At 39.8% G+C, this 14,429-nt stretch overlaps 1 protein-coding gene and 1 long non-coding RNA gene across 5 annotated transcripts in view; one reads left to right on the forward strand and one right to left on the reverse strand.

Annotated features, from left to right (window-relative positions):
* Positions 1-14,429, reverse strand: part of Cpeb3 (cytoplasmic polyadenylation element binding protein 3) — a 191,306-nt gene that overhangs the window by 147,122 nt on the left and 29,755 nt on the right. For 2 of the 4 annotated variants that reach the window (XM_076835066.1, XM_076835062.1), the window contains exons 1-2: positions 11,899-12,032; positions 8,142-9,154 (exon numbers count right to left, since the gene is read on the reverse strand). In XM_076835066.1, the coding sequence (XP_076691181.1) occupies positions 8,142-9,143 (1,002 nt within the window). In that variant the 5' untranslated portion in view covers positions 9,144-9,154; positions 11,899-12,032. Of the gene's footprint in view, positions 1-8,141; positions 9,155-9,360; positions 9,475-11,898; positions 12,033-14,429 lie in introns of those variants that run through there. The other 2 variants (XM_076835064.1, XM_076835065.1) reach the window with 2 other exon arrangements.
* Positions 9,596-12,630, forward strand: LOC143381448 (uncharacterized). The gene is made up of 3 exons (XR_013088816.1): positions 9,596-9,869; positions 9,977-10,058; positions 11,968-12,630. It is a non-coding gene; the product is annotated as an uncharacterized LOC143381448 (long non-coding RNA).

Consider the following 14,429-nt stretch of genomic DNA (forward strand, 5'->3'; position numbering starts at 1 on the left):
GAAACCACCCTGAGTCCATGGCTTTATTACCTCAATTCTCAGCTCCAAACTTGGGGTTCTTTCCTGTATTCTATCTCTAACCAACACATCCACTCCTAGAGAGAGCCAGGCAAAGCCTCCTGGAAAGTGGTAGTAAGGAGTTTCAAAAATTAGAACCTTAGTATCTCTGGAACTACCAAAATTAAACACTTGTAGCAGTCAGGAAATTAAGAGTTTAAGCATTTCCCTCTTCACCAATTAAAATGTTTAGAACAGGAAAACTCTCATGCTTGCATTGGTGAGTCAGTCATAGCAGAAACAAGTAGTTATAAACCTATATTATTTTTTAAGCATAAGAACACCATGACTGATTGTCTAAAATAGGTAGCTGCAATATACAAAGTGCCTTTTTATACTCTTGTATCTCTACTACCTCCCCACTTCCATATACCATTGGCTAGTATTTAACTCTGAACTACTGGATATCAATGATATTCTTCCTATTAAATTCTAACTCTGAGTACAAGTATAACAGGCAAGCATCCAAGAGTAATAAAAGTATTCCTATAATAGTATCTAATTTTCATAACATTATTGCATTCTCTCATAAATCAACTTAGAAAGTAGGCATGCTTTTTTTCTCTCTCCATTTTTGCAGACAAGGAAGAAGAATCACTGTATAAGAGACTTGTCCCTTTATCACCAGTGACAGAGAATCACTGGCTTTAACCAGTGTCTTCTTCATTCTGAGTTTCATAGGTCATTCACTACTCTATGCTTCCCACCATCTAATTCTCTAAAATCCACATGACTTAATCAAATTTTCCATATTGCAGCCAAGAAAACATAGTCTTTTGATACTTGCTGATCAAATACCAAAAAAATCGCCTAAGTGATGACAACTAGTTCCAATACTCGTGCAACCCTTGAAAGTAAACAAAACAGGCTAACCAAAGAAAGTCATGTAAGTAAAACACTGTGTCCCTATCAGAGGACATCTAACAATATTACATTTCTGAAGCATACTTATATATAACTAACTGTAAGGCCATGAGGTTGTGAACAGTTTATATAAAGCTAACCACTTTTCAACATGTAGTTCGGAAGTAAACAGTTTATATTATTATATTAATGTTTTCAGTAGCATAGAAAACCTAATATTTCCTAACCAACTCTCTTTTAAAAAAAATTTTTTTTATTCCAAAATCAGATAAAGACACTTCAAAGAAAGAAAACTTTAGACCAATATCCCTAATGAATTTAGATGCAAAAATCCTCAATAAAATTTTGGCAAATTGGATACAAAAACATATCAAAAAGATCATGTACCATGATCAAGTGGGATTCATCCCTGGGATGCAAGGCTGGTTTAATATACGGAAATCAATAAATGTAATTCACATCAATAGACTTAAAGATAAGAACCATATGATCATCTCGATAGATGCTGAAAAAGCATTCGGCAAAATACAGCATCCCTTTATGTTCAAAACTCTAGAAAAATTAGGGATAACAGGAAATTACCTTAACATTGTAAAAGCTATTTACGCTAAGTCTCAGGCCAGCATCATTCTAAATGGAGAAAAATTGAAGGCATTCCCTTTAAAATCTGGAACAAGACAGGGATGCCCTCTCACACCACTTCTATTCAACATAGATCTTGAAACACTAGCCAGAGCAATTAGACAGACGAAAGAAATTAAAGTCATAAATATAGGAAAAGAAGAACTTAAATTAGCACTATTTGCCGATGACATGATCCTATACCTAGCAGACCCAAAAAATTCAACTAAGAAACTTCTAGAACTAGTAAATGAATTCAGCAAAGTGGCAGGATATAAAATCAATACCAATAAATCAAAATCATTCCTGTATATAAGTGACAAATTCTCTGAAATGGAAATGAGGACAACTACTCCATTCACAATATCCTCAAAAAAAAAAAAAAACTGGGAATCAACTTAACAAAAAAGGTGAAAGAGCTATACAATGAAAACTACAGAACCCTGAAGAAAGAAATAGAAGACCTTAGAAGATGGAAGGATTTACTTTGTTCATGGATTGGTAGAATTAATATTATTAAGATGACCATATTACCAAAAGCACTTTACAAATTCAATGCAATTCCCATCAAAATCCCAATGACATTCCTTGCAGAAATAGAAAAAGCAATCATAAAATTCATCTGGAAAAACAAGAGACCCAGAATAGCTAAAGTAATTCTAAGCAGGAAGAGTGAAATTGGTGGTATTGCGATTCCAGATTTTAAACTATACTATAGAGCAATAGTAACAAAAACAGCATGGTACTGGTACCAAAACAGGCTGGTAGACCAATGGTACAAAATAGAGGACACACAGACAAATCCACAAAATTACAACTACCTTATATTAGACAAAGGTGCTAAACCATGCAATGGAGAAAGATAGCATCTTCAACAAATGGTGCTGGGAGAACTGGAAATCCATATGCAACAAAATGAAATTGAATCCCTTTCTCTAACCATGCACAAAAGTCAACCCAAAATGGATCAAGGAGCTAGGAATCAGACCAGAGACTCTGCATCTAATAGAAGATAAAGGTGGACCTAATCTTCATCATGAGGGAGTAGGCCCCAAATTTCTTAATAAGACACCTATAGCACAAGAGTTAAAACCAAAAATCAACAAATGGGACAAATTCAAACTAAAAAGTTTTTTCTCAGCAAGAGAGTATACAAAGAACTCAAAAAGTTAAACAACAAAAAAGCAAATAACCCAATCAACAAATGGGCCAAGGACTTGAACAGAAACTTCCCAGAAGAGGATATACAATCAATCAACAAATACATGAAAAAATGCTCACCATCTCTAGCAATCAGAGAAATGCAAATTAAATTACTCTAAGATACCATCTCACTCCAATAAGAATGGCAGCCATTATGAAGTCAAACAACAATAAGTGCTGTCAAGGATTGGGGGGGGTACACTCATACATTGCTGGTGGGACTGCAAATTGTTGTAGCCAATTTGGAAAGCAGTATGGAGATTCCTGGGAAAGCTGGGAATGAAACCACCATTTGACCCAGCTATTCCCCTTCTCGGACTATACCCAAAAGACCTAAAAAGAGCATACTACAGGGACACAGCCACATCAATGTTTATAGCAGCACAATTCACAATAGCTAGAATGTGGAACCAACCTAGATGCCCTTCAATAGATGAATGGATTAAAAAAATGTGGCATTTATACACAATGGAATATTACTTAGCACTAAAAAATAACAAGATCATGGCATTTGCAGGCAAATGGATGGCATTACAGCAGATTATGCTAAGTGAAGTTATAGAATCCCTAAAAACAAATGCCAAATGTCTTCTCTGATATAAGGGGGGTGACTCAAAATGGGATAGAGAGGAAGAGCATGAGAAGAAGACTACCACTAAATAGGGAAGAGAGGTGGGAGGGAAAAAGAGGGAGAAGGGGAGTTGCACGGAAGATGAAAGGAGAACCTCATTGTTATACACTATACATATATGATGTTGTGATGAGAAAAAGAAAAAAAAGTGTGTCACATTAGATTGGATAGAGAGAAAGGATGGGAGAGGAGGAGTAGGGAGGATAGGAAGGGCAGCAGAATAGAATTGACAATATGATTGATGTATGTACATTCCATGTATGTATTATATGTCAAAATACATTCTGCTGTCATGTATGACTAAAAAAATAAAAATAAATCGTATGGTAAAAAACAATTTTTTTACTTGTAAATGGACATATACCTTTATTTTTTTTTTTAAAGTGGTGCTGAGGATTGAACCCAGTGCCTCAAACATGCTAGCAAGCACTCTACCATTGAGCTATAACCACAGGCCCACCAACCCCATTTAAAAAAAAATTTCTTTGTAGTTGGACAGAATGCCTTTATTTTGTTTATTTTTATGTGGTACTGAGGATCGAACCCAGTGCCTCATGCATGCTAGGCAAGTACTCTGCCACTGAGCTACAGCCCACCCCCTCAATCAACCCTCTTTTAAGTAGAATATAGATAATGTGGCTCTGCTGGCACTCATATCAACAATGTCATGATAAGTTATGAAACAGTTTATGAGGTTTGGTGGACCTTAAGTGGTTTTGCATTAGAGCAGTAGTTCAGAAACCAATTAGAGAAAAGTCTTCAGTTTTAAAACTAGGTCATACTACCCTTATTCAAAGGCAAGCAAAAACTAGACAATTTATATTACTTCCAGGATATATAGTTTTTAAAAAAGGAGAACAGTCAAGTGAAGTGGTACATGCCTATAATCCCAGCTACTCAGGAGGCAGAAGCAGGAGGATTGCAAGTTCATGGCCAGCCTTGGCAACTTGTACATCACCAGGAGGAATCAGCCTGATAGATAATCTCTCTATATATTTATATCACTAAATTCCTTTCAGTAAAGTCCAAAGAGAACCTGATTAAAAAGTAAAAATTTTACCTGACAACACTGGTACTACAGGGAAGTTAAGGGCACAGAATAACAAAGCTAGAGTTCCAAGTCACTCTACCTCTTGGGACCTCAGTTTCCTTATTTATAAAAATCAGGTAGTTTTTAGATATAAGTAATCACTAAGGAAGTAGTTATTCCAACCTGGGGAAACCAGTCAACTTCATTAGAATAAGAAAGTAAAATATGCTATAAACCACTTATGTAAAACTCAAATCTACTGTGTTGGTAGAATATAGCAAAAAGAAAATGAAGAAGCACTAGAGTAAGGCACGGACTTAAAAAAATATAGTAAGATACTTCAGATTAGATCACTGTTTAAAACCTTTTTTTAGCTCAAAAGAGTATGTTAAATAAAAAATAAAACTAAATCAGGCATGGTAACACACACCTGTAATCCCAGGGACTCAGGAGGCTGAGGCAAGAGGGCCACAAGTTTGAGGACAGCATCAGCAACTTAGCAAGACCCTGTCTCAAAAAAATAAAAGAGCTGGAGATGTAGCTCAGTGGTAAAGCACCCTTGGGTTCTGTCCCCAAACTAGATAAATAAATATTTTTAAAATTTTATATATATATGTGTGTGTGTGTGTGTGTGTGTATGTATATATATAAAGTTGGTATACTATGAAATAAACTCTTCAATTTAAAGAAAAAATCATATTTGCCAAAATAATGAATTTTCAAAAAGTCATCAGGCGTGGTAGTGCATAACTATAATCCCAGAGGCTCAGGAGGGCTGAGGCAGGAGAATTGCAAGTTCAAAGCCAGCCTCAGCAATTTAGTGAGGCCCTAGGCAACTTAGCAAGACTCCATCTCAAAATAAAAAAAATAACAAGGACTGGTGATGTGATTCAGGTCATGTGCCTATGGGTTCAATACCTAGTACCAAAAAAAAAAAAAAAAAAAAAAAAAGTCATCAGAAATATTTAAGATATTTCTCACTATTTTAGAAAAATCATTTGGAGTCTATATGCTGAAATTGAACCTAGGGCCTTTTGCATGCTAAACTCTATCACTCAGCTACACCCTAGCCCTAGAAAAATGATTCAAATAAATGCACAAACACACAACATTCTGCATGTAAGTTACTAAGTTTTATTTTTTTAATATACTTGATTATAGTTATTGACACAAACCAACTCTGATAAAATTCTAATCCAAAGCACAACTATTTATCTGCTTCTTTTTATTTTACTATTTTGTATTTTTATATGGTGCTGAAGATTGAACCCAAGGTCTTACATATGCTAGGCTAGCACTCTACCACTGAACTATACCCCATCCCATTATTTTTTTTTTAAGAGATAAGTTCTTAATATACTCCCAGGCTGGCTCAGAAATCCTGGGCTCAGACCACCTTCTTGCCTTAGCCTTCCTGATAGCTGGGATATCAGCATGTGCCACCAAGCCCAGATCCTCTGGTTCTAATATTGCTTCAAAACCTTAAAGTTCCATTTTTAAGTAAGAAACCAAAATGTGACATACAGTGCAGGTAATTCTTCCTGAGACCAATTAAATACTGCTCAATTTTCACTCAAATCATTCTTACAAATCTTTTGACCATTTTTGCCTAGTCAATAGGCATCATCATCTCTTCATCAACAGAGATGAAGAGACAAGAGAGAAACTCAATCCAGTGCATTTGGCTCTTACTAGCATCACTGGTAAATGGTTTGCTGAGAAACAATTGGAAATCCCCATACTACTAGTCAAGATCAGGTTTGGTGATATTTTGTGGATTTAATTTCTTCCCAATCCCCTTTTCAGGAGATAATACAAAATTGATTATATTCAATAGCCAACCACACGATACCAGCTACTGAGAAGGCTGAGACAGGGAGACTATTTGAGTCCTTGTGTTCAAGACCAGTTTGGGCAACATAACAGGATTCCATCTTAAACAACAACAAAAAAAAAAAAAGGAAAAGAAACTGTATTCAGATTATCCTCTGAGACTGAACTTGGGTAGAGAGCATGAGAATAAAAAGAGTAACTGTTAAAATCAGTTGGCTCTGCCTACCAAATACAGCCTCGCCTGCCCCCCAAAAGAAAACATAAATTCTAGAAAGCAGATTCCTCCTTTCCTCTGTTTAACAAACTAATCCTATCGTGCAGTGTCTCTTCATTTTATTAAAATAGTCCAACTTCAGAATGATGGGAAGAAATAAACCTTAATATTAAAAACCCCCACTCTCGAAATATCCCTGTGAAAAATTGGTAAGATCCTCTTCCATTAGAAACCTCTCCTTTACACAACATAGAGGTTTCATGGACTTCCTTGAAATTCCAAGAAAAATCCTTGCTTTAGCCTAGAGAGGGGTGTAATCAATAATCCTATCTCCTCCTTCATGAATGAGACCCACCCTAAACATCTGAAATGTAAAGAGCAACAAAATGAAGAGTACCTAACACCTCATTTCTGTCAAATTGTCAGTTCTGTCATCTTTCAGCATGGGTCAAAGGATTTTCATTTCATTTCTCTGACCACTGAAATTGGGCCCAATCTGATCCTAGCTCCATTTCTCTTTCTTTTAAAACTGAGCCTAAAAGCCTACAAACAAATCAATTCATAAGTGAAGGGTAAGTGTCTGAGAGCATATGCCCCAGTGAACACACACCTTCCCCCTCACTACCCCTTTCTGATCCAAGATGTCCAGGATACTGCCAACTGCTGTGGCTGTGAACTGGATCAAAAGCAAGAACAGAAACAAGAACACTCTCCATTCAACCTTTTTGTCTGGAGCACTTCCTAGATTTTTTCATTGGCATTTAATATCAAGATACAAGACTCATTTTTCATTAAAATTGCAAGACTTTCACTTTGCTGTTTCAAATAGTGTAATTGATCTGCATTGTCTTCTTAAATAACCCAACTGGTGAAGGACACTGCAGCTTTAAATATTTCAGTGCTAGCTAGCAAATAGACTCCATTGCAATATGGCTCTGAAGGTCGTGTCCTATTGTCTCCTTTGCAAAGGAAAAAAATTCTAAATCCTTCTAGGTAACATGCGAATATTTGTCCGTAGAATTTACACTCTTCCACCTCAGTGTGGATATAGTTCTGGGTGTTTATTGGAATCTCACACTCATAATTTTCCCGGCAGGGGAAATATGCCGATTGTTATTAATGATTCCAACACCACAGTGAGACATAAACACATGTGTTCACATTAGTTTAATTGAGCATATTCAACTATCTGAAATAGCACCACTAAAGAGTTGTTAACCTCTTTAAGAGTAAGGCCAGAGTGGTTTGGGTGTGGATGGCTTTCAGGCAGCACCCTGAGCCTAGATTGCATAACCTGAAATGTGTAGCCACTTAAAATGATAGGAATCTCAGCCTACTCATCCTGGGACTATGCCGGCACCTTGCCATACACTTGCAGCTTTATTTGTCAAAGGAGGTCAAATGAGAAGCATAATCACAGTGAAAGAGAAAATAAACTAAAAGAAAAAAGTTCTTTTCTACTCCAACAGGCACATTCACAATTCCCGAGCAGACACAATGTTCCCTCCACCTCATCTCCCCCAATCCCCGCCCCTGGGGAGTAGAACAGCCCCAGTTAATAGGAGGCTTTGGGGGGAGCTGGACATTGCTGCCCTTTTTAAGTAAAAACGGGTGGGGCGACTAAAAGGCAGAGAAGGAGGAAGAAGAAAGGTAGGGGTAAGACGGGTGCAGGTGCACCCGAGCATTACCTGAAATGGTAACAGATTGTTACCATTATCGGTCCGGAAAGCGTTATCCTCCATCCAGGACTTGGAGGTGAGCGGAGCCGCACGAGGGAACTTGGGAGGCGCGATCACATTGCTGGAGAAGGGTTTTTTGAGCGGCGAGATGGGGTTTAGTGGGGAGGGTACCCCTACGCCCACGCCCACGCCTACGCCAACCGCTCTGCGAGGGTCCCGGCCTGCCTGCAGGCCACCCCACGGGTTGGACGGTGCACTCCAGGCGGCGTTCACGCTTTGGTGCGTGTTCCAGCTGGATGAGGCCGACGAGGCCGCCGCTGCCGCAGCGGCGGCCGCAGCGGCAGAAGACGAGGACGGCTTGCTGGTCATGATGGGTTGGTGGCCGTAAGCCGCGGCAGCGCTTCTCTGCGCGTAGGGCGCCTGGCTAGGGCTGGCGGGCGACCGGCGCTGCTGCGGGGGCTGCGCCTGGGGTGGCTGCGCCGGCTGCGCTGGCTGCGGTGCTGGCGGCGGCGGCTGCTGGTGGTGCTGGGTCTGCGCCAGGCCGATCTGCGGGGAGAAAGTGCCTCCGAAGACTGGGTTGACATGGTGCGGGAAGTTCTGGAAGAGCATGGTCCCGTTGACTGGGGTGATCCCCTGGAAGAAGCTGTCCTCCACCGCGTTCGTGGTGCCGGTGGACCAGGTGCTGCCGAACGACGGCGACAGCGACGCGCCCGGCGCGGTGGGCTCCTGCGGCGGCGGCGGCGGCTGCTGTGGGGGCTGATGGAAACTCAAGCCCGGCAGGAGCGGCGATTCCATCTGCATCTTGTCCGGGCCGTTGGGGGCCGGCGGGGCCGCGGCGGGGCTAAGGGCCGGCACTGCGCTACTGTCCTCCGGTTTGGGGGTCTCTGAGGAGAGGGGCGTGGACGGGGCTTCGGCTACGCTGGGCTCGGGCTGGGGCTGCTGCTGCTGCTGCCGCTGCTGCTGGGGCTGGGGCTGGGTTTTGCTTTTGTCCATCAGTAAATCATCCTGCATGGTTTGCGCAGCTGAAACGGGAAAAAAAGAGAGATGCGTTATTGTCAAAGTGATCCTTAATGCCCCTCGCTAAAGCGGGCGGTGTTTTACTTGCGAAAATCCAGTGCCACCGCTATTAGCCAATTGCAAGCAAATCCATAATCTCCCATTTAACAGGTCGGGCTGGGGATAGGGAACACAAGCAAGGTCTCTAAAAATACTGTGAGAGCGTCTTCACCCTTTCTGATGTCTTGGTTCCTTTTCTGTATTAGTGAGAGATGTGCTTATAAGACAGAAAGACAGCAATTTCGCCACGTCTCTTTTCCCTTTACCGGAACTCAGAGCGTTCACCCTGCAATGAGAAACTGATTCTGGTTCCTGTTTTTTCCCAAGCACCACCCTCCCCCAGTTATTTGCATACGTCAATAAATACTGCTGCGTCCTTCAGCAAGGTTAAAAAGACACCACACACACGACCGACCCTTTCTTCCCCCTTCCTCAGCTCGAGCACTTTAAAGAAAACGGCCGTCTTAAACCTCTTGATTAACAAACTGCTTTCTTGCCTCGATAATTGTTTCATTTAGCAACAGCGAACCAGCACGAGGGAGGAAATCCTTGGCATTTGTTAGAAGGACTCAGCTGCACAATCATTCTCTGGCCTCGCAGTAGCGGCAGCTACTCCATTTTGTTGGGAGACATTTTATTAAAATTATATATATACACATATATATCACCGCTTTTAAAAAGGTGAAACCTACTGAAACGTTTGGAAGTGCTTGCTTCTTGTTACTCTAAGGATTATGGTTTTTTTTGCTTAATCTCCAATTTTCTTGTTTCCAATTCTGCCGCACAAGAGGATTTCCTGGCTTCTCAGTGCTTCAGGTCTCAACAGGAGCCTGAGAATTTCTCAGAGAAATTCTTCTAGTTGGATTTGAGGTCAGAGAGAGAGGGAGAGAGCATGGGGCGGGGTGGGGGGGAGGTGGGGAGGGAGGGTGACTGTGAGATGGACTGGGGGCGGGGCTTTTAAAATCCGTCTGAGATTTAAGTAGACAGTCAAGATAATTCTGGGTTGCTAGATTTCATTTTTGAATCCTCCTGCTGCCTCCTTGGTCACAAGATTGGCAAATTTAGAATCCATTCTCTTATCTCTAGTATTAGCAGTGGAAGACTATGGTTTGATGACCCTGAATTACCATATGCTAGCAAAAGTGTTAAAAATAGAGGAGTACAAAGTCCCAAATTCTCATACATTGTAATTATAGTGCATTGCTACCGCTGCTTCATTTAGCCATATAAGGAGTGTATGGTATTTTCCATTTCGCATAGAATTATATTCACCTCTGTCATACAGCCTGTTTTCTTATTCAAGGATGAAAATAGTAATTGCTCAAAACCAAGAGATTTCCATACATGTAGTTACCATTGAGTTAGCTTGTTCCTTGCATGTTAATTACTTTAAATATACAAATATTACAGAGATGAGACTGTGCAAACAAATATTTTGAAATGTTAAAGGAGCATATGACCAAACATATCATTATTTTTAGATGATGATTCAGTACAATTGCAACAAAGTTATTAATATATTTAATATAGTTACTTAATTAACATGTACTGGAGAACATCTTTCTTAGGACATTTGTAAAAGGGCATTTTGATACACATAGAAGCTGCCTTTGGCTATCCTAATGACTAATAACTACTATAAAATGGAGATATTATTACTCAACTATTAAGTAAAAGATGTCCAACTGAGAAATTACATTAAAAGTAGCTCTACTATTTTATTAAAGACATCAAAAATGCTTAATTGGTATTTCATGTCAAAGTTTCATACACAAAAAAGTGGGCAAAAGCAAATGCTTCACAGCCACCTGATTCTTCTTCCTACTTCTCAAATCCCTGCTTCTCTCCTTCCCCTAAAAAGAATCCCAATCCAATATACCATATATCACATATTGCCAGATAATACCAATAAAACCTACTTAAAATTGCTTTATGTTCCTCACTTCTCTTGGTCTAAAACAATGGTTTTGATCAGTATTGTAAAATACAACACAAAGAGGCAAGTGAACCTTAGATTCAGACAGCACAAAGTTCTATCACTGCCAAAGAAGATGGTCATAGAAGGAGACATTTTCATACTTGGTTTAAACAATGCTGCAGTAAATCATTATAATTCTGGTTTTTGAGCTGCTTCCAGTGAGCTAGAACTGCCTTTATAATAGCCATATCATCATATGGCTGAAATATACATTGATTATAGTTTTAATATCATCCAGCTTTTCTGGATCCAATGCTCTTTGTTAATACCTTCAGTTTAAACTACATGCTATCGATGAAAAAATTAATGCTGTATTATAGCAAAAAAAAGGCAAAGAAGTAAACTGGAATAAAAATATTTCATAATGACTGTAATCAATATTAATATATTCATTGAATTTTTGAAATGTTATACCAGGAACACATTTCTCAATACTCCTTAAAGATAAAAATTTCACTTTCTGCATAAATTCACTCTGTCAAGGTCAAGACCCACCTTTAATAAATAAGACCCTTTAAACAAAAGGTAGATTAAGATGAAATTTACAAAGTTAACATGCAATGTCTCTCAATAACTGCCTGTATAGTTTGTTTGATTTGGAGTTTATTTTGCTTATTTACAGCAAAGTCTGAGAAATAGATACCTCCTTCCCCTCCCCCACCAGACACACAATAGATCGGCTTTTACATGCATTAACCCAATTTCAAGTAACAAATTTGTAGTAGCAGTTACCTTTGAGTGTCCAGTTTTTTAAGGATCGATAAAATTTTAAAGTATACGGTATTTATTTTCTTCTTTCAGGTTGATTATGTGACCGCTCTGGCAAAAGCACTTTGACAACTGTAAGAAGAGAGGGCATGCGCACACAGGGAACTGTGGGGGCTGAAGTCCTTCACAAGGTACTCTGCCTGACTTCAGCACGTTCAGCCAGGAAAGGAGGAAGCCTCTAAAATACAGATTGCAAGGGAAAGAGGTTGTTCCCGGATTACATATATCCTCCTAGCCAATCTAAATCATGAGTTGTTGAAATGAAGAGGAAGAAAAATAAACTGGTTTATCAACTTGATTTAGGAAGCCAGGTTAAAAGAGAAACTGGATTGTAGGATTCAAAATAAATATACCCGGCAGAGCTACCTTAAATGGTATTAGAATATTAATGCCTGGGTAGCCAGCAATAGGCACCCTACCAGAGTAAAAGAGATTGGGGTGAGGAGGAATAAACAAGGGTGTGGGGGATGGGGAATGGGGAATACTTAAAATCTAATCATATTTAAAGGAAACATTTTTAATATAAAATGAAAAGCATTTTAATACAAAATGTGATAGTAACCTCAGAGGTCAGGTAAAAATAGGTTTTAATAACAAATTTTTGACATCCACCAAAATTTCTTTTGAATTTTCAAGGCAGGCACCACTTATTTTAAGATTTTACATAATGTGCTCTAAATCAACTCACCTCCTTATTTTTACTTGTCAAAATGAAAGCTTACCTTGCATTATTCATACAATGATTAATCAAATAAAATTCAACACTTCATACTAAAATAATATTTGTTGAAATATTAATAACTTGGTATGTTTAGTATTTCACTTCATAGGATAGTGACTTCTTTATTCAGTACAAAAAGTAGGTAGTTTCCATTAAAAATTTTTGGTATTTTTTTGTATTTTAACCTCATGATTCTAAGGCTGAAATCTCACAATATATTAACATCAATTGTTATAATCTGTAGCTTTTAAGAACAATAGTTCAACAGCTGATTTGCTCATATAAGCAGAAGATAATATTTCTTGTGGAATCTGGTTTAGTGCCATTCACCCAAGGGGTTCAGAGTAAATGTCAGCTGATGACTATGCTGATTGAACATGGAGCTGAAAATGTTAAACATCATTTTAACTGTCTTAATTTTTTATTTTCCGTCTTCACCAATTAGAACTAAAGAAATACCACAGACCACTAATTTGCTCCATTTAGTAATCTTTGCCTCTAATATTTTTCTTTCTTGTTTGTTTGTTTTGGTACTGGGAACTGAACCCAGGGGTGCTTTACCACTGAGCTACAGCCTAAGACCTTTTTTTAAAAAAAAAAAATTCCAGTTTTTTTTGCTTCCCAGCTATGTGACCTTCGGAAAATCACCTAATCACCTCTTGAGCAATACATGCCTTGATTTCTTCATCTGTAAAATGGGGCAAAATATTACTGTTAAGCATTGTTTGTAGAAATTAAATGAGATAAAGGCCTTGGCACATAACTCTTTCATTCCTGCCCTAAACCCTGCCACTGGTCCCAGCAGCTTCCTGCACCTGGGTCACCTTGGCACCTGTATTCAGGGTCTTGGTGTGTTGATCCCCCCAATCTTCATTTATTTATTTATTTATTATTTTGAGACAGGGTTTCACTAAGGCACTTAGGGATTTGTTAATTGCTGGGGGTGTCCTCAAACTTGTGATTCTACCGTCTCAGCCTCCTGAGCTGCTAGGATTACAGGCCAGTATGTTCCACTCTATCACTATGGGGGGCTGCGGGGGGGCGGGGGGAACCTAACAAATCAAAGAAGAATCATTCTGAATGAATGTGCCAAAAGCTCTGTGTAAAATAACTAAACACTTACTTATTACTGCTGTGACCATAATTTATAAGCTTGCATTTCCCTTTTTTTTTTTTTTCTCTTCCTCTATTTTCCTAAAGAAGTGTCACCTGTAAATGTGTGTGGCACATGCCTGTAATCCCAGAGACTGGGAAGGCTGAGATAGGAGGCTCACAGTGCCAATGTCAGCAACTTAATGAGACCTCCAACAATTCTGCAAGAACCCTGTCTCAAATAAAAGGGCTGAGATGTAGCTCAGTGGTAAAATGCCCCTGGGTTCAATCCCCTCCACCACCATGAGGAAGAAGGAGGAAGGAAGGAAGGAAGGAAGGAAGGAAGGAAGGAAGGAAGGGAGGGAGGGAGGGAGGGAGGGAGGGAGGGAGGAAGAGAGGAAGGGGGGAGGGGGAGGGGAGGGAGGGGGAGGGGGAGGGAGGGGGAGGGGAGGGGAGGAAGGGGGAGGGAGGGGGAGGGGAGGGGAGGGAGGGGGAGGGAGGGGGAGGGGAGGGAGGGGGAGGGGAGGGGAGGGAGGGGAGGGAGGGGGGAGGGGGAGGAAGGAAGGAAGGAAAGACAACCCCCTTCCTCACTTGTAACGGGGAACAGAGGTGACACCTAGAATCCCAGTGATCCCACAGGCTGAGGGAGGATGATCACAGGCTTCAGCAATTTAGCAAGACC

Source organism: Callospermophilus lateralis, chromosome 15 (assembly GCF_048772815.1).
Source record: "Callospermophilus lateralis isolate mCalLat2 chromosome 15, mCalLat2.hap1, whole genome shotgun sequence".
Taxonomy (NCBI): domain Eukaryota; kingdom Metazoa; phylum Chordata; class Mammalia; order Rodentia; family Sciuridae; genus Callospermophilus; species Callospermophilus lateralis.